The 21,511-nt window shown below is 38.0% G+C and overlaps 1 protein-coding gene across 4 annotated transcripts in view; it reads right to left on the reverse strand.

Moving 5' to 3' along the window:
• Window positions 1-21,511, reverse strand: part of WDFY4 (WDFY family member 4) — a 382,372-nt gene that overhangs the window by 146,353 nt on the left and 214,508 nt on the right. For all 4 annotated transcript variants that reach the window (XM_072627574.1, XM_072627546.1, XM_072627553.1 and 1 more), the window contains 3 exons: window positions 19,368-19,562; window positions 15,469-15,520; window positions 11,173-11,333 (listed from right to left, as the gene is read on the reverse strand). In XM_072627574.1, coding sequence (XP_072483675.1) covers window positions 11,173-11,333; window positions 15,469-15,520; window positions 19,368-19,562 — 408 coding nt within the window. The remainder of the gene's footprint in view (window positions 1-11,172; window positions 11,334-15,468; window positions 15,521-19,367; window positions 19,563-21,511) is intronic.

Consider the following 21,511-nt stretch of genomic DNA (forward strand, 5'->3'; position numbering starts at 1 on the left):
GTCATTACATACCTGATAACTATCCTTCAAGAGACTTGTGTTTAGAATCCTACAGCCAGCTAGACATAACCTCTTTTATATGAAAGCATAACTTACATGAAAGCACAACTATCAAGCTTTTCTGAATGGCGATGGGATGAGTTTTTAGGTCTAACATTTGATTTCTATAGGTAGGTTTGCTTCCTTTATCCTTTAATTCTACACCTGAATATATTTTATGGGATAGTAGGGAGTGCAATAGATAGAATCCTGGGCTTGGAGTCAGGAAGAGCTGGATGCAGTATAAGATGGAGGAGATAAGGCACACTGGTGGTTAGTGAGGGGAAATAAAGCTTTGGAGTTTTAGAGGACTCCAGGCTCTTCAGTGATGAAACTGTGGCATGTGTGCCCCCTAAAATGAATCTGATCTTGGGCTGCATTAATAAAAGTACATAGAACAGAAGGAAAGTGACAGTCTCACAGTATTTTGTACACAGATGACAAATACTATTCTTATTAATTCTGGACACTATTTTAAGAGGTACGTTGATAAATTAAAACTTTTCCAGAACAGTCTTAAATAAAGAGAATTGAAGCTGTGTCATACAAAAATGCCAGGTAGTGAATAAACTGAGAAGTTTCCTTACCTGGGATACAGAAAGTCAAATGAGGGATGAACATTGTTTTACTTGAATGAGTGAATGAATGAATGAATGAAAATAAAAGTATTTATTAAGTGCTTATTATGTGCTAAACATTATGGTAAGCCTTGAAGGAATAAATATGAAAATTGACATAGTCCCTCTCCTCAAGGAGATCACGCTATATTTGGGGGAAATAAAACATAAAATAATATTCAGTTGCAGGACAGATGGAGGATTACCTAGAATTTTAGAAGATGAGTGGATGGCAAGGCATAAGGGTCTTTATATTATATTAAAAAGATCAGGAAATACTATCAAGGGACTCCAGAGTATAGAGAAAAGACAGTGGGCAAGGTGGAGGCAGAGGGAGAGCAAATGGTAAATAAGGCCTGATGATCAGAAAGTATGTAGTTGTTGATTCCCATCTCATCCAAGCCAAGTGAGCATGCAAGCAGTTACATAGTAAAAATGAAAATCTATCTTGTATTCTCCCTTGTACCCAGAATATTAGCCTCACAGCCTGACTGCCGATCATGATACTAGGATGTTTATGCAAGTAGGCCTTTGCCTATAAATTCACTTGCCGCAGGGTGAAGAGCTCCCAGGAGATCCTCCAGGAAATGCACCAGAGCCAGAATAATCTCTAAGCGTTCCCTGAGGTGAACTCTGGATGGAATTCAGGGAGGCTAATTTCAGCACAAGAGAAGAATTCCTGACAAATAGAGCTGCCCCCAAATAGAACAGGGTACCTCAATAGGTTCACAGTCATTGGAACGATGCAGATAGAAGTTGGAGAACTGCTTGGCAGAGATACCATAGAGGAGATCCATGCTTCCCTTTTGGATTTTTACGTTCATTCAGCACAAATTAAGCACCTGCTTTATGTCAGGCACTTGTACACAGTGCTGAGAATACAAAAACAAACAAAATAGGACCCTGTCCTCATGGAGTTTATTTTCCACTGGGAGAGAAACATTTAAATACATAAGTAAATATGAAACAGGCAGCTAGGTGGTGCAGTGGATAGAGCGCCAGTCCTGGAGTCAGGAGGACAGGAGTTCAAATCTGGCTTCAGACACTTACTAGCTATGTGACCCTGGACAAGTCACTTAACCTTATTTGCCTCAGTTCCTTATCTACAAAATGAGCTGGAGAAGGAAATGACAAACCATTCCAGTATCTCTGTTTAATAAATGTTGAACTGAATGAACTATGGTCTCCTCATTCAAACTACAAAATACAGTGCCTCCCACATCCTTAACTATGGTACTTATCCTTTTCAGAAGACATCGAGGATTTGGGGTAGTCTGATTCATGTCAGAGGAAGTGAACTGTCATCATTATCATCCTCACCATCACTATTTTTGAGACTGAGTTTCCCTATCTCACCCAGGGCCGCTCCTGGCCCTCGCCCCCTGTTGATCGTCATTGATCTATTCTGCTTCCAACCTAAGCTGGTTCTCCCCTATTAAGACAGTCTCGGTTGAGGCAGTTATGGGTGCCAGACTTAATGTGGTGACTCAATGAGCTTTAACTTTACTGTAGCTCAGAATCCTCAAACTCAAACTATGTGAAGCGAATCATTATTAAATATATATGAGTGCAATGCCAGTTTAGAATGAGTGACTAAGTCAGTTACCATGTCAGTAGAGAATCAGAGAATTTCAGATTTGGAAGAAACTTCAGAGCTCATTTCGACCGACCTAAAATGAAAATGGGAATCTTTCCAATCTATACTATGCCCAATTAATGGTCATCCAACCGCTTCTTGAAGACATCTTCCCCTGTCAGGACCTTCACATCACATGAAGTCAATAGAGATCATGCCCCTATTAACATGTTTAAGGAAACACTTGTAGGATGAGATTCAACTGGTGGGGAGTGATGGCCATGATTAACAGGCTTTGGGACCAGTACTAGACTGATAGCGACAAGACAGAACTGAGTCAGGAATATGGACTTCTAATCCTAGTTGTATCAGAGGCATACTTGTGTAAACTCAAGCCGGTGAATTCATCATTGTAAGTCTCAATTTCCTCATGCATAAAATAAGGAGATTAGGCTAGATAATTAGGTGGCACAGTGGATAGAGTGCTAGAACAAGAGTTAAAATCTAACCTCAGATACTAACCATGTGATCCTGAGCAAGTCACTTAACCTTTATCTGCTTCAGTTTCTTCATCTATAAAATGGGGATAAGTATATTATTACTTCCCAGGAGAGTTGTGATGATCAAATTAGATATTTGTAAAGAATTTAGCAAAACTTAAAGTGTTCTACAAATATCTATAGTGAGCATTATATAGTCTCTGAGGTCTCTATCACTCAAACATTCTGTAGAGTTGGGGGGTATGGAAAGTATTGAAAAATGTCACAGCTCACAGGGTATGGGATTGAATAGATCTCTCATTTGGGGTAATGCTACCATCAAAATTTATTTTAGTTCTTTGAAATAAACTCTTTTTGCAGAGAAATAAAATATTTAATATTGTTGTAAGATCAGAGAGCAAAAAAAATACACCCATGATAAAATTCCTCCACTGAGTTGTTGACTATGGCTTTAAGCCAGAAGCCCATTTTGTAGAGTGGACACACATACTTCCAAGAAGACTTACAATGGAGGCTCAGTAGAACCAATGCATCAGAACTGGGGCTGCTGTTAAGTGCCATGATAATGAGGCACCAGCCAGCCTGCTGACAAAGGCTCACAATTAACATATATTAAACAAACTTCCTCTTATGTCAAAATTGAACAGTTTTGCAGTGAAATGAGTCTGGTGCTTACTGGAATCATTAATCAATGAAGCAAAGGTGGCATACGGTAATTGAATAATTACTTTCCCAGGTATTGCTCAAAGTAGCAAGAGCTAGACTTCTCAGACAAAGGAAATTAATTCAAACTACTGACATTTTCAAGTTCATGGTTTGCAATTTTTTTCTAAGCCATGATAAAGATTAGAAAAATGTACTAATTTTCTGTGTAGTCTGTAATTATATCTACACAGGTGAAGCAAAGATTCAAGACATAATGACAAACATTTTAGGATTTCTTAGGTGAACTAAATGATCATTAAAATGATATAACTCTACACATTTTATAGCATAAAATATTCAAAGACATGAACATTTTGTTATTTCATCAGTGTGGAGAGCTTCTAGTATAGGACCAATCTCCACCAATGGAGATGAAATCATGTTTTGACTTAATAGGTAAGTCCTAGGCTCATGCCTGAGGCACATGGTAGAGTCCAAGAATCTGTCTGGGAACAGAGGCTTTGAAGTAAGAGCACCCCAGTTCTAATCCTATCTCTGACACTATCTATGTGATCTTAAACAAATGAGATAGGTTGGACTCTGCTTCTACTATTCTATGATCTTATGACTGGTAGTCATACCACCCCTAAGTGTCAGAGGTCTTTCTAATTCTGAGTCCAATACTTTTTTCTTATTTAATATATTTTATTTCCCCCCCCAATTACATGCTAAAATAATTTAACACCAGTTTTAAAAAGTTTTGAGTTCTAAATGTTATCCCTCCCTCCCTTCCTCCTCCTCCTTCCCCTCTCTGAGAAGGTAAGTAATTTTATATATATATATACATATATATATATATACATACATATATGTCATACATCTGCAATCACATAAAACATTTCCATATTAGTCATTTTGCACAAGAAAATTCAAGTAAAAGAAAAAGAACAAAAAGAAAAAATAACATGCCTCAGCCTGTGTTCCAACAATCCCAAAGGACTAATGATGAAACATACTACCCACTTCCAGAGAAAGAACTAATGTTGTCTGAATGCAGACTGAGCCAAGCCCAGTATTTTAAATTCAGTCAGGGCTAGGTCTGGTGTCAGGAAGATCTGAGCTCAAATCTGGACTCAGACATTTATGACCTTGGCCAATTCTTGTAACACTGCTTACCTTGTTTTTCTTATCTGTAAAATGTGCTGAAGAAGGAACCACTCCAGTATCTTCTCCAAGAAAATCTCAAATGGGTTCACAAAGCATTGGGCACAATTGAAAAACTAAAGAGAATGTCAATTCCAAAATGACAACCAAAAGAAAAAAAAGGTTCTGACAAGAAAGAGAAAAATGAACACTGGTGTCCAAAGGATAGTAAATAGAAGAATGTGGCATGAAAGATAAAGGAAAGAAGAAGCTTAATCAATGGTGTCATGTATCCATGGGAAGAAAATAAATTTCTTTTGAAGAAATAATAGTATCTTATGTTTCAAAGAATAAGCAAGAAGTTTCATAGGAGCAAGTCACTGGAAGGAATTCTGTAAAATATGTCTCCTGAGGAAAGATAGCCTTTTCAATCTTGTCTTTATATATACACTTTCTATTACAGTGCCATTCAAATAGTTAGTCCTTAATAAATGCTTGTTGAATTGAACCAAATTGTGTTAGCAGCCCAGGAGGAAGAAACATGTAGTAGTTGTTGGCAGCTTATTGCTGACAGGTATGGAGGCAACTTCACATAGACCTCATGTGGGATATGTTTTCTCTTTCTAGAATTTGTGTGTGAAAAAAGATTCTGCCTAGACTTGCCAAACCCACAGTTTGCTCTCGAATTCTGTTCTTTCTGGTGGGAAAGGAAAGAAAAATACATAGAGAAAAGAATATGTGGGAAGCAGAAATCTGGAGATAACCATTAGTGGCAAAGAAATGAATCTGTATTTTTTGGGGGAGGACCCTGGATTAGAAGATCAGAACAACAGGATTCTGGTAAGGGTTGGAGAGTATCTCTCAAGAACTGAAAAGAACAGTGGTTTTTTTTTTATAGAAGACTCAGCCTGATTAAAAGAACTTTACATTAAATTTTAAAGGAAAGAAAAATGACCTGATAAAATTTGAAAACTAGGTACTGTGGTGATCAGTAGTTGTCATAAAAAGAATAATAGTAGAAGACTTGGCTGGTGATTACTACAGTAAAATTCTTCAGCATGTAATGGTGCCTGGTACACAGTAGGCTGCTTATAAGTGCTGATTGATTGATTGGTTCAAGCTCTCCAGCCTGGCCTACCTGCTGTCACTCACAGACAAAAATCTCATGGCCTATCCCTGTGCCTTTTCACTCACGGTCCATTCCAGGCATTCCAAAATTGGAATGCACTTTCATTTAACTTCCACCTCTTGAAATCCACATCTTCATTCAAGGCTCAGCTCAAGAGTCACTTCTAATGTGATATCTTTCATAATAATTCCTAGCAAAATCCCTAGAAGTTATTCTATATATGTTTCACTTATATTTTTTGCATTTACTTAGATGTATACATTTTGTTTCCATTAGGAGAATATAGTCCCTTGAAGAAAGGAACCTTTTTTTGTCTTTATAGTCATAGCACCCAGGATAGAACTACACACACACACACACACACACACACACACACACACGCACACACACACGCACACACACACACACAATGTTACAGTATGTATATGTGTATATATCAGATATTTAACAAATACTTGTTAAATGAATTATTCTAATAGGGTAAAAAGGTGGCCAAATATGACTTTGCTTCAGTTGTCCATGGGCATACAACCAATCAGTCAATGAGTCAATCACAATATTTAATTCCCAAGTTCCTAGGTTAAACAGTCTGGGATGGCTATTCTCTAAGCAGTCATCAATGGCTGCACGACCATCCTGCTTTCCTGGATCACATCCAGCTCTTTCTTTTGCTAATGCAGTCTATTGCTATTTATTATTGACTTTGGCTGCACCAGCCCATCTTACAAAAGCAGTTAGTTTTCCAAAATGACATAAAGGATCATCCTGGTCAACAATAATAACAAAAATTTACCCAAGGCTTAAGATTTCTTAAATATCAAATAATTTACTCACACTATTATATATGAGTTATATAACCTGAGTTTTGGAAGAGACATTATTGACCATCTTGACTAACTCATGCCCTCCCTCCCTTAGAAGTGCTGCCACAATGTATCTGACATCTAGCCTTTTCTTGAAGATATCCAGTGAGAGGGAGTCCAACCACCTACCAAGGCAGTCCAGGACCCTTCTGGATGCTTTAATTTCTAAAAATAAACAATTTCCTGACATTAAGTCTAAATGTGCATCAATGCAATTCCCATTCATTGCTTCTAGCTTTGTTCCTTCCTACTGTCCCCCACCCCAGGATTAACCAGAAAAGGTCTAAACTCTTATCCACAAGACAGCCCTTCAACTACAGTTATTATGTCCCTGTCCCCCAATTCTTCCCTTCTGAAGGCGAAATATCCTCAGTCCTTCCTGTCCTATCCAATTGATCCAATCCAATAAACATTTATTAAGCACCTTATAGATGCATCTCACATGGACCCAAGGCCCTTCACTTCCTGATTATTTTCACAAGATGATAAATTTAGAGATGAAAGGGACTTAAATCCCTTCCATCTCCCAAGTTCTATGACACATAGAAAGTGGTTTGTGAATAAGTCATCTGATATGTAAAAAAAACAACCTTATGATAATTAATTTTGTTAATCAGCAATGTTTTATAAATCTAGGTTTTTTTCCACTAAAGCTAAAATAGGTTAAACCTAGGTGACCATTTATCACATTTCTTGGTGGTTTTAAAAGTGAATTTCTTGAAAATTCAATTCAACTTAATTCAGCCTTTATTAAGCTCCTACTCTGTGAAAGGTGCTATACTAGGTTCTAGGAATTAAAAAAGTGAATCAGTCTCTGTTCTCAAAGTGATTCCATGCTTCTTGGGGAATAAAAATATGAACACAAGTAAATGGGGATGAGGAAAGAGGGGAGAAGGAAACACTTAAGTGCCTACTTTGTGCCATAATAGGTACGTGACAAATGGCTGTTGTCAAAATGGCTGCCAGGCACTGTGCTAGACACCAGAAATGGACAGTCCTTAATCTCAGGAAGCCTATATTCTAAGGGACAAGCAAGGAGGGAATTTCATTCTAGATATAGGGGTTTACAGGTAGGTATTCAAATTTGAAGTCTTCAGAGTTGTAATTATGTCAGATACGGTTATTGGTTCAAGTTCAATGGAAATGTGCTATATGAATTTGAAAAGTGTGAACACTTCAAAAGGATTCATTATTCTTACTAATCAGAACTTAGCTGTGTTTGTGCAAAGGCAGAGGGGTGAGATAAAATGTTGGGGAGAGGGGACAGTAAGTAGTGCAAATCAAAATCCTCAAACTCATGATAAGAATCATTTCAGTGTTTGCCAAAGTGTCACCAAAGTGACTGGACTTTTGTTCCATCAGGGTGGAGAATCCAGTTCCAGGATGTCAGTTAAATACAAACCATCCAGGAGGCAGCTTTGATGATGCAGGCACACAGCTTATACATTTGGTGAATACAGGACAGCAAATGTCAGCTCTCACTGTCTTTTTAAATACTTCTGTCAAAAATGCAGGATGATCACCTCTGCCAGCACAAAGTGGTTGCTATTTCTGGGAGCTTCCTATAAAGTTGGAGAAAGAACCTGAAACTTAAGTATGAAACAGACAACCACGTCTGCTCCCTGTCCTTTCAAGAGTGGGGAGCAATCAGACATGCCGCAGCATTCTCTCTTAGCCAGGAAGACTCCAGGGAGAGATGCTGCTCTGCTAGTGATACCAAAAAGATAACTCAAAACACAATAATAATAAAAAAAAACAATGCCAAGGAAAGCTGATTCTTTAAACAAAACAAAAAATAACCCAACAACTCCTTATCCTATTGATTGTAACAAAAGGCTATTGGATATACTACTCCAGATATTCATTGGGAGGTAGTAATCAGTACCAAGAAACCCTGTTGTATTATTTGTTATGTAATATGGCTCTCTAAGAGAATGAAGGAGGGAGAATATTGGTAGAAATTTTGGTGACACAAGAAAACAAAACATATCAATAAAAATGTAATTTTAAAAACCTGTTAATACTTTACTATGAGAGATATTCAATAGAAATTTTCCCATTATGAGAAAAGTAAGTATAGAATAACAAAAGAAAACAAACAAACTCCCTGAATGATATTAAGGAAACTAGGGTTTTACCATTGCTTTTTTGCTATGAAATTAACTATATGTACATATATGGGCATATATACTTAAATGTTTGTGTATATGTATATATATATATATATATACACATATATATACACATATATATACATATATATGAATATATCCACATTTTGAAAAATGTATGCCTTATATTTATACTAATTAAATATCTTTGTATATTTATATATATTTGTATATATTTATATATACAAATGTAGAAATTATATATGTATATTTATATGGATGCACCTATCCGTTCATCTTTAACAATCTCTCTGTCTCTATCTGTCTCTTCTTTCTGTCTCTGTCTCTCTCTTTCTGTCTCTCAAAGAAAGTGTGAAATTGGAGGTGGAAGACTGACCTTATAGTTAGGAAGACCAGGTTCAGGTTCTTCCTTTTAACCATACTAGCTTATACCACCATAGGCAGATTGTCTCTCAGTCTTCCTAGGGAGCTAGCTAAAACTAAATTGCAGATGAGAAATTGATCTGTGTTGTAGAGGGAGTTTCCATTTTGGGAGCTTTCCACACTGAGAGGATCATGGGTCCAGAACCATATTCCCCAAACTCTGATTCCTCTCTTCAAAAAGGGGTGACTACTTCAATAATAATTAATAATAATAATAATAAAGAATGCCGTAATTGGATAGTTACCCCAAAGAATAGAAGACTTAGAGAGGGGATGATCAGGTATCTGAAAAGTTGTCATCTGGAAGAGGGATAACACTTATTCTACTAGTAGGAATTGTGTAAGTTCCAAAGAGGCAAAATTAGGTTTGGCCAATGGAAAAACCACCATAACTCCCTAACTGGAGCCATGCAAAAGCAGAATGGGCTACCAGTGAGTTCCCCTCACTGGAGTCTTCCCGTAAAGGTAGGATAACTGCTCAATAGTCACATGTGAGTTGAACTAGGTGGTATCTGAGGATCCTTCCAGCTCAGAGACCTCTTGACTCTGTAATCCTTCTTTAGAGAATTTGGAGAAACATCTCTGTAAGGAATTACTCAGGAAAAAGTCTTTGAGAGACTCAGGGGTCCTGGGACATCTTCCTTACATAAGCACTTTCATTAAATTTCCAGTTCCCCTGCCACCCTCTAGGAATCAAAAAGAGAATTCTTCAGAGTCTGAATGCACTAGTTATTGATGAACTGAAGAATTCGTTAAGGGTAATGATCAGAGGTCCTCCACTAATGACTACACTCTATTGCCTCACTAGGGAATGGAGGGGTGGTAACCTGGCTTCTCAAGGGCTATAGCCAGGGAGCTCAAGCTCTCCATGTCTCCAAGCTGCAAAAGCCCTAAGTATAGGCCCACACAGGAATATTGCAGAGGAGATGATTACTCAGTAGTAGTAGATTGTAGTAGTTGAGCTCTGAAGTTCCTTCCATAACCACTCATGCCTTGTTCTTTGTCAACCTGACAAAGTCAGGAAATTCCCATGTGATCAGACCACTGGGCAGACTTGAGGGATGATATTGCTGGGTTTGATAATATTTCATGGAAGCAGGGAAAGGGCACAATGGCAAAGGTAAATGGTTGGCTTCCATTACTTTTTCCAGTCAAAGCATGACCTAAAATCTCTATAGGAGTGCCCCAGGGATTTGTCTTTGACATGTGCTATTTAACATGCTTATCAACAAATCAGTAAAGGTACAAGTGCCTCATTCACTAAATCTGTGCATAACATAAAGCTGGGAGGAATAGCTAACATATTAGATAAAGGAAGGAATCCAGAAAGATGTCAATAGGTTCCAACCTCAGGTTCCCAATAGAGAGGAAGGGTTCAAAGTTCTTGGGTTTACTTGGGTTTGAAAAAAGATCAACTTCATAAATATGGGATGTAGAGGAAAGCTTTGAAAGTATGTGTTCTACAAAATATATAGGAATTTCAGTGGACTGGAAGTCTATATCCGTCAAGAGTGACAACGCAGACAAAAAAGGAACTAATGTCAGTCTAGCCTGCATCATCGCAGCTAACATTTATAAAGCATTTTAAGGTTTTCAAAGCCCTTAATATATGTTTTCATTTGTCACTTATAGAAAATATTGCATTATCATAGGAGATATGTGATAACTCACAACAACCCTGTGAGTTAAGTGTGATCATCATCTCCATTTTATAGATGATCAAACTGAGACCAAGAAAGGTTAAGTCATTTGCTCAGGATCACATAGGTAGTAAGAGTCTGAAACAGAAATTGAACTCAGCTCTTCTAGATCCACTATGCCACCTAGCTAACACACAAGAGAAGGATTCAATGAAATCAGGGTGTCCAGACAAGGATGGAGACAGGTGCTAAATTTCAGCTAGAGGTTGGTGAAATGAAGCTATTCTTTTTTCCATACAAGTTCATGGATCCCTTGAAATTGAACCACAGACCCCAAGGTAAGAACTCCTGATTTAGACAGAGAAATCCTTGGGGAGGGGAACAGAGGAATGAGAAGTTATCATAACTTAATGACATATCACATATGCTATTAAGAGGCTGATTCTAGTCCACCAAAAGTAGTACCTTTTCTTTGTCCACCAACTCCTGTAAAATAACTTTTCTCTCCCGACATAGTTCCAAGAAATCTTCTGAGTGAAGGCTTTCATGCAAGGCTGGGAAAAAGGTCAGGTGGTCACGGTCCTGGATCTCATCTGTCTCTTCTTCTTCATTTGTCATCAATTCATCTGCATCATTATAAGGGAAAGCACAGTTTCAGAGGAAGCAAGATGACCTACCAAGAGGGAAGGCAGCTTAGAACTTTTACTCAATACATCCCTCTCGTTCAATGGGAACATTTGGTACCAAAAGTGATAGAAAAGACACTTAACTAGATACTCCAGAACAACGATGTCAAATTCAAATTGGAACAAGGGTCATTAAAGCATGCATAAGGATCTCTCCAGGGACATAGTGACATAAAATCACATGTTAACATGATTTATGTTTTAATGTATTTTAATTTTGTTTAACATTTCCCAAGTACATTTTAATCTGGCTCAGGTAGCACCCAGGGGCATTGTGGGCTACATGTGGCCCAAGAGCTGCATATTTGATATCTCTGGTCTAGAACAATATGGATAACTCAAAAAAATTCTATTTTTTACTTCCAAGTTAAGCTGAACCTAAGTAACTAATATCTTATGATAATGAAAACATGAGAAATCTTTTCATAAGGTACTTTCAGTACTACATTTGTTCGTGTTATTATTATTAGATAACATTTATAATTACATAGAGCCTGTTATGCATGTGCTTTACAAATATTATCTCATTTAATCCTCCCAACAACCCATCAATGTGGGTGCTGTGATTATACTCATTTTAAACTTTAGGAAGCTGAGGTTAACAGATATTTTCACATATCTGCAGATATTATGAAATAACACACTTCCATTGAGTGGGGGAGTGGGGGATGGGATGTGGCAGAATAGATAAAGTAGAATAACTCTGGACAACCTAATAAGATTTGGGTTCACATCTCACTTCAGATACTTCCTGGCTCTGTGAGTCTGAGTAAATCATTTAATCTTTATCGGTTTTAGTTTTCCCATCAATAAAATGGCGGAAATTATATCTAGTTTTGTTCACAGAGTTTTTGTATGACTCGAATAAGTTAAAGTGAATGTAAATTGTTTTCTAAACTTCAAGGCAATATTCCATAAATATTAACCATGATTACTTTTTTTTTTTTTACTGCTCATTGACCCATGAGTCTATCATTATAGATAAATACTCAGTCCATATGTACAGATCTCTACTCTACAACACCATAATGAGGACAAAAGAATTTTGTCTCCTGAGGGTTGACTTGCTGGAGATCTTTCTTTTCTAATTTACTTAGGTTGGTCCTTAAGGAGCTATACTGAAAACCTGTCTAGCTTGGCAGAAGCTATCTGAGGTAACGTCCCTTGTCCATGGTCTTCAAGAATCCAGGGTCAATTCTTCACCATAATGAAACATCAAAATAAGAATTGAATGGAAGAAGAATTCTATAAGTAAAATAATGTTTATAATATATCCAACAGTTCAAAGTAGCCTCATGTAGGAAATGGAACTCTACATATTAAGATTATGTTAATGTATTTAAGTGATACAACATGATAAAATATATTATAATGAACCAGAAAAGCATTGAATCTTAGAGTTGGAAGGAAACTCAGAGGGCATCCAGTTCAACACAGAATCTGCTCATCACATTTTAGAAAAGTCACTGATAAGCTGGAGAATCTCCAAAGTAAAGTCATCACACTAACAAAAGACTGAAAATCATGCTGAGAGGAACGGGTTAAGGAAATGAGGTTTAGCTTGGATAAGAGAAAACACAGGAGCCCTGTAAGAGCTGTCATCAAGTATGTGAAAAGCTGTCATGTGGAAGGGGGATTAGATAGATATATTCTTCTCCAGTGAGGGCACAGCTAGGTACAATGGGTGGATGTTGCAAAGAGGCAGATTTAGGCTTGTTGTCAGGTGAAACTTCCTATTACAGATCTCTCCAAATGGTATGGGCTGCTTTAGCAGGGAGTAAGTCCTGACTAAAGTACTTAAGAAAATGCTGGAGAGCCATTTATCAAGGGTACTAATTAACCTTGATTGTCTCTCAGGTCCTTTTCAAACCTAGAATTCTGTTGGGGTAGGTCACCCTAAATAGAGATGAAAGATATTGATAATATTTGGATGAGGTTATGTTTACCCTATAGCTGTTTATCTCCAGACTACGAATCCCCCATAATTTCTCCCATTGTATAGGTTTTCATTAGTGCTAAGTGTATCACCCTTTAAGCTTGCCAAGCATTTTACATATATTATCTTATTTTAACATCATAGAAGCCTAGTGAGGTAGGAGCCACAGGTGTTACAAACTTGTTGAGCAAATAAGGAAACTGAGGTTCAGAAACTAAGTGATTTGCCCATGATCACATTGATAGTGTCAGAGTCAGGATCTGAACCTGTATGGTCCTGATTCTGAGTCTTGGGATCATCATCTTGGGCATTCTCCTCTAATCATGCCTAACTTTTTCAATGTCTTTCGTGAAACATTCTTTCGAAACTGAATATAGTACTCCGGATGTGATCTGATCAATAAAGTGTATCATATAATGCCATCTCCTTGTTCTAGACACTGTACTTCTGCTGAGATGATATCATAGGATGACTACTAGGCTTGGTATCAGAAGATCTGGGTTTGAATCCTGACTCAGGCACTTTGCTATCACTGTCAATTCCCTTCTATTCTTTGAGCCTCAGTTTCCCCATCTATAAAACAAAGATGACCATTTTTATATTACCTACGTTATAGGGGTATTAAGAAGAAAGCACTTGACAATAACAATTTAAATTTACATAATACTTCAAGACTGATATACCAAGAGTACATAGAGAAAATCCTACAAATGAAAAAGAAGAGAACCAGAGCCTGTTGTGGTTCTGATTCTTTGCATTCCCTACCTTCCATGACCTAGCCGTACTCCTTCATTAATGTATATGTAATTCACCATGCAAAACCACTACAGTCATCTAATGTCATAACACCTGGATGGTAGTGCATGGCCACTTGGCTGGTCTAGTCTTTGAGAATCTAGTGTTTTGGAGAGTTGCCTCACACTGTTTCAGTCATATCCAAGCCCCAGTGAGGCATAGCATAGCTGTCATTTGGATAGCTTTTTATGTGTAAAATATACCTCATCTCTCCTTTACTCTCAGAACAGCCCCACTGATAATTGAGGCTTAGGCCAGTGACCTCACAGTTGGGGAATGCCTGAGCTGGCTCCTGAATCCAGGTCTTCCAACGATGATGTTTAATCAAACTTAATGCTTGAGTTTGCCCCACGAAATTTTTTTTAATGCAAAGTGTCACAATATATTAAAATGTCCATTACTATCCATCTCGCTGTGTGCTAATATCTAAAGAGAGAAATGGGGTGTAATTCAAGGATAAAAAGAAACTATCCTTTGCTGAGGTAGAAGAATTTGGAAGTTATTCCATAGCCTGGTGTTGTAGGCATGTCCTGGATATTGAACCTGAAGTGGACCTGATTTATAAGAAATGACAAGATGTAAGATAACATGTAGCCATGTCAATAATGCCATGATAAAAGAAAAAAACAAGATCTTATCAAACAAGCTCAAACTTTCATTGACTCACTCAATGGCAATTTGTTGAGCATGACTCAGATAGAGGGCATGTATTAGATCAAAGGCAGGCAGCATAGTGTGATGTTTAAGGCCTGGTCTAGGGCTCAGAAAAATCTGGATTCAAGTCTTGTGACGTGTTATAGCTAAAACCCAAACAACTCTTAGTTATAGCCAAGTTGCTAATACACTTCAATGGAAGGAGTTCCCATACCAATAAAAAAACATGGCTCTGGAAATTTCCCTTTCTACTCCTCCCCCTTCCAGGAACTTCTCCCCACACAAAAAAAGACTCAGTTGATACCTTTTGAACAATATTTTTTATACTGGAAAGAGGATTGTGTTTAAATGGAAATATCATTTCTTATAAATCAATTTTCAAACTGCAGCATTTTTTCCTTTCTTTTAAAACAATTATAAGCTGTATTTTGATTTACTCTCTGAATATATGTCTGGATGCTTTTGGAAAATTCCAAAATGCTCCAAGACTTGGCATCACAATTGACACACAAAATCCACCCTGGTGATCTTGGTCTGCATTCAGGAAACTAGTTTTCTAATGCTTTCTCTAGGAATAAGGTTCCATTCTAAAGGATAATGAATGAGATAATACCGTAGTTACTGTTTACACTCTGGCAAGAATATCTTTTATGACAAAAACCTTAGCTAAGTTAATAAATCAATGATTACCTTGATTTTCAGTATTTGTTGGAGAAGTTTCATTATTTCTGGCTTGGTTAACCTAAAATGAGACCAGATATGGAAACATTAACTATCAAGATATACATATAAAGCATCCCTCTCTCTCTTTGTACACACACACACACACACACACACACACACACTCACTCACACACACTTCAGTTTCCTTTGATTATACTCAAAGGGAAAGTAACAAAGGATTGTGTAGAGATAACAAGAAAATATAAACACTTACGTGCCAGAGTCCAAAGGTGGAAAAATTCACAATCTTCCACTAAATAGGCTTTACAGAAATTACCCAAAATGATGCCAGTATAAGGATTAAATATCGTGTTTAGGTCTTCTAAATTTCAGTTCTATTTGTTATACTAAGAAGAAGTAACTGGTAGAGACAATCTGTTCAACAGAATGTTGGCTGAGACACAAGGGGTTCATCTTGATTTCCAGACCTCTAGTTTTGTCATTTACATGGTAAGCAAATTGCTTAACTTTTTTCTTCCTCCATTTCTTGAAAAAATATTAGCTTTCACCATATGTTTCTATAAAGTGCCAAATACATGGAAATGGTGAGAAAATGGAAACTTATTTTATTATGTTTTGCAGTGTTGATGAAATGAGATCAAGCTAAAGTCTTTGGAGACTAGAATTTAGTGATCACTCCAAATAGGCAGACCAAAAAAAGAAAATAATTTCACTGGTTTAAGGATATCTGTCAAGGATAAGAATCTGTAGAATTAGGTGTTTTTTCCACATGCATCCCACTGTATAATCCATTTTAATCACAATCAGAAAACTGTTAAGTCAGTATTGGTAAGTATTTGATAAGATAAAGATGAAGTTTAATAGCAAGGAACTTGAAGGAACCACTCAGATAACTTTGCCATACAGTGTTTGCATTTTGTCCATCTTAATGGCAAGATTTCAGCAAGCAGCCAATGAGAACAACACCAGATCACAGATTCAGAGCTAGAAGGTTTCAAGGTCAACCACTTAATTTTACGCATAGGGAAAATGAGACAGAGAGGTTAGGCAACTTACCATGGGTCATACAGATTAGTGACTGAAGCAGGATTCTAACTCATTTTCCTGACTCTAAGTCTATCAAGATATTGATATTATACCACGAAATTGCTGAAAAGACTAACTTAATTGGGAATCAGAAGACCTGGGTCTGAGTTTGAACCATGGTTCAATTAGGGCTGCATGAGTAACTTTAGACAAGGTACTTAACTATTCTGGACCTCAGTCTCCTCATTTATAAAATGGAGGGCTGTACTGTCCTCCTAGCTCTACTTTATGATTCACAGTGGCTCTTTCAAACTTTTCATCCATCCTCAAACCTCCCATAGCTCCCTCTCTCCCCACTCTCTCAGTTAAGAACCTTGCCTCATATTTTACTGAAAAAAATTGAGGACATTCATCATGAATTCCCTCTTCTTCCCTCTTCTTCATCTCCTATCACTTCTGCCATTCTCTCCTCCTTCATCCCTGTCTCACATGATGAAGTGACTACACATCTTACCAAAGTTAACTCCTGTATTTGTTCAAGTGATCCCATTGCATCCTGCCTCCTCCAACACATCAATCTCTCCCTCTCTACTGGCTGATTTCCTACTGCCTGCAAAAACATCCATGTTTCCCCTCTCTTGAAAAAACCCTCACTTGATCCTTCTATCCTTACTGACTATTCTTCTATATTTCTCCTGCTTATTGTAGCCAAACACCTCAACAAGTCATCTTCAAAAAATCATCTCCATTTCTCTCTTCTCACTTTCTTCTTGACCTCTCATGATCTGGTTTCTGATCTTATCATTTGCTCACTCCAAAGATACTAATGATTGCTTGGTTGCAAAACCAATGGCCTTTACTCAGTCCTCATTCTCTTTGACCTCTTATGTATGGTCTTTGAAACTGTTGCTTCCACTCTCTTCCTCCTCTAGATCATGCCCTCCAACCATAGGTATCCTTTGGGATTTTGGCCTGGGCCCTTTTCTTCTTCAAAAGGTCATCTCATTGGCTCCCATGGATTTAATTGCCATTTCTATGCTGATGATTCTCAAGTCTAACTTTTCTGCCCCAATCTCTCTGTAGCCTTTAATCTCTCATCTCCAACTTGCTTTTCAGACATCTAAAAGTGGATATCCAATAGACATCTTAAACTCAATTTGCCCAACACAGAACTCAATCTTTCCCTCTAAACCCTTCCTGCCTCTAACCTTCCTTTTTATTGCAGAATGTAACACCATCCTCCCAGTTCCTCAGGATCACAGCCTAGGAGACTCATCCTGGTTTCCTCATTATCTCTCACCTCGCAGATCCAAGCTGTCACCAAGGCTTGTGGATGTCATCTTTTCAACATCTCTTGAATATGTTCCCTTCTCTCCTCTGATATTGCCATCACTCTCGTGTTGGTTCTCATTATGTCATGCCTAGATTACCTAGCCTGTCTGCCTCAAGTCTCTTCCCTACTCCTATCTATCATCCATATAGACACTAAAGTGATTTTCCTGAAGTGCAGGTACAATCATGTCAGTCCCACCCCCTCCCCCAATAAGTTCCAAAAATTCTCACTTAGGTGTTCAAACCTCTTCATAACCTACATGCTTCTTACTTTTTAAGTTTTTAAGTTTTCTTACACCTTACTCCCCAACACATACTCTGATCTAAGGGCAGCTAGGTGGTGCAGTGGATAGAACACCAGAGCAGGAGTCAGGAGGACCTGAGTTCAAATCTCACGTCAGACACTTGACACTCACTAGCTCTGTGACCTTGGCCAAGTCACTTAACCCCAATTGCCTCATCCTGGGTCATCTCCAGTCATCCTCATGAATATCTGGTCACTGGATTCAGATGACTCTGGAGGAGAAGTGAGGCTGGTGACCTGCACAGCCCTCCCTCACTCAAAAACAAAGTGCAAGTCATGTCATCATTTCTCTGATGGCATGGTCTTCTTCATCAACGAAGGACAAACACACACACTCTGATCTAATGACATTGGCCTCCTGACTATTCCATGAACAGGACACCTCATCTCTTGGCTCCAAGCACTTTCTCGGCTGTCTTCCAAGTCTGTAATTCTCTTCCTCCACTTCTACTGACCTCCATGGCTTCCTTTAAGTCCCAACTAAAATCCCACTTTCTACAGGAAACCTTCCTCAATCCCTCTTAATTTCAGTGCCTTCTCTTAATTACTTCCTATTTATCCTGTGTATAGCTTTCTCTGTATGTATTAATTTTCTTGTTGTCTATTCATTAGATTGTGAACTCCCTGAGGGCAGGGATTATCTTTTGCCTCTTTTCCTATCCCAGCATATAGCATAGTGCCGGGTATATGAGTAGACACTTAATAAGTGTTGATTGATCCTATGATTAATGAGGTATTTATGAGGTTCTGTGGTTCAAAAAAAATGCCATTCATGGCCTCATGGACAATCCTCTGGTAATTGGCTCCTCCTAACTTGCCTAGATTGGTTCTTTGACAACAGATACAGTCCTTCACTGTGTCTACACTTGTAGCCTTTCAGCTTAGTAAGACATGCCAGAGATGGAAATCCAATAGTTCAAAGGGGGCTATCACCGGAGGGCTAGCCATAAGATCATTAGTAATTCTTCTTTAAACCACAGAACATCACGAATACTGTTTGATTAGGAGTTGGAAATACATGTTTGAATCCTGCCTCAGTCACTATCTGTGTGACCTGTGGCAAGTCACTTAACCTCCCTTGGCCTCAATTTCCCTGTCTGACAAATTAAGAGTTTGGACTTGATGGCCTCTAAGGTCCCTTCCACTTATAAATCTATAATACATATGAGCACACATACACACACACACACACACACACACACACACACACACACACACACACACACACTACCATGTTACTTACATTTTTCCGGGCCTCCCCAGTAAATTTTCTTCGTATTCTCTTCCTCATACGGGCTGGACCTTCACGCCAATCAAGAGACCACTGGGAGCAGGATACTGTCTCTGACTTTTGCCCCCACAAACCCAATTCATTGAAAAGTTGATCTTTCATTTTTGTCCACTCACTTGCTGCCTTGCTGTAGACACATTTCTGTCTCTGAAATAGAAGGTTATCCATCACTTCAAGATCTACTTCTTTTCCTTTTGGGCAATGTGACAAATCTCAAAATAGTTTTCTAGTCACAATAACAGCAACAATAGCTAACATGTATATGATAATTCAATATTGAAAAACAGTGTCCATATAGGATTATGGGCAAATGTGCCAGTGCATCCTCAGTATTTGTAAATCTTCGAGCTATGGATAATATGAGAAAAAGGCAAATCTAGACCGATAGAATCTGAGTGTGATAAAGATCTTTGAGGATGTCTAGTCCAAATGCTTCTTGAAATACTCATTCCTTTTATAATATCCTTAACAAGTGGTTACTTAACATCTTTTTTGAACATTTAGTGATACAGAACTCACTATCTTCTTGCATAGTTCATTCCACTTTTAGTAGACCTAATGACCTGAGCCATTTGAGGTGGAATTCAAACCTGGACCTCTTGATATCAAGTCCAAAGATCTTTCCATTATTCTATATTACTAGAAGTACATTTTCTTTAAAACAAAGAGATGTTGTTATTATATTCTATAGATAATGATCAGACTACATCTGGAATACTATCTCCATTTTTAGGTGCCACATTTTAAGAAAGACAATGAAAAACATAGATGTGTTCAGAGAAGAATAACCATACTGGTGAGTATGTAAGATATGAGTTTAGTAACTGAATGACCCTGTGAATATCAATTAGCCTCTTAGAATCTCCATTTCATGACTGATTGCTTCAGGTCTGATGCACTTTTGGGGGGAGGGTGAAATTCACAACTACATCCATACTCCTCACTTTTCTTTTTATAGATTGGGACCTTCAGTTCCTGGATGGAAGCCAAGAGATAAGAGATTGCTTGAGTATCTTTGGAGATGATAATCACATGAACTAAACAAAAGACAGACTTTGGTTTTGACTGTATTGAGCAATTCCCTATTACAAAGAAGAGAGGAATCTGTATTCTATCCCCAGGCTGATAGCATTTTCATCTGCTTTCCTTTTAAAATCAAAATCATCTACTCTAAATATTTAAAGATCTGGAGTGTATCCACGTGGGCCATGCTAACGATGTTGATTTTATCAAAAATAATTGAATGGACAAGCAAAACTTTCATAACAGATTCCATTTCATAAGCTGGGTTCCTCAGGAGTGACACAGGTTCATGAACCTTCCGTTGAGCAGAAGCCAAGTATGAAGTTGAGTAGTGCTAATGCACAGTTTACTCTTCCACAGAACAGATTTCGGTGGGTACTTGGAGTTCTATCATTTGGATTTGTTGGTTCCCAGTAGGGTTTTAGCCTCAGCTGCATCCCATTAGCCTGCAGAATCTCAGAAATTGGCGGGGAAGCCCAGCCAAATTCCAACTTCAAAGACCTGTAATTTCATTGGTGTGAGGATTCCTGCCACTGATGCAGATCACAACCCTTCCTTGACTTGGTTGATGGTTAATAGCTGCTATGACTGAAAAACTAATCAGCTGCAGCCTAAACTGGTCAAAAGCCTCATCACCCTGAGTTGAGCAAATGAACTAGCCTTTGTTGGTACTCAAAGTCTTTCCAGCTTGGTAGAACCTGTCTGATCTGGCACTTACAGGAATAGCCTTTGAAAACCCAGATGATGCCATGGAGAGACGTTAGAATGGGCTCCAACCTCTTACCCAAAAGACCTTTAAAGTTCTTCCAATCAATGCACTTGAACTTTAGAAAGGGTCACAGGAGGTTAAAAAGACACAGCCAGATTTTTAGATCTGTAACTTTGGCAGTTTAGGGGAATAAAAATATATACTTTCCTCTAAAATTAAGCATGAAGGATGAGATCACTTTAATAAAGGTTTTGGAACTTTCCAAAGTATTGTTATTTCCATCAATTTCCTTTTCATGTGGACCATAACTCAATTTAGTCCAAGCATATTCACTATAGCTAATTCAAATGAATGAAAAAATGCT

Source organism: Notamacropus eugenii, chromosome 1, assembly GCF_028372415.1.
Source record: "Notamacropus eugenii isolate mMacEug1 chromosome 1, mMacEug1.pri_v2, whole genome shotgun sequence".
Taxonomy (NCBI): Eukaryota; Metazoa; Chordata; class Mammalia; order Diprotodontia; family Macropodidae; genus Notamacropus; species Notamacropus eugenii.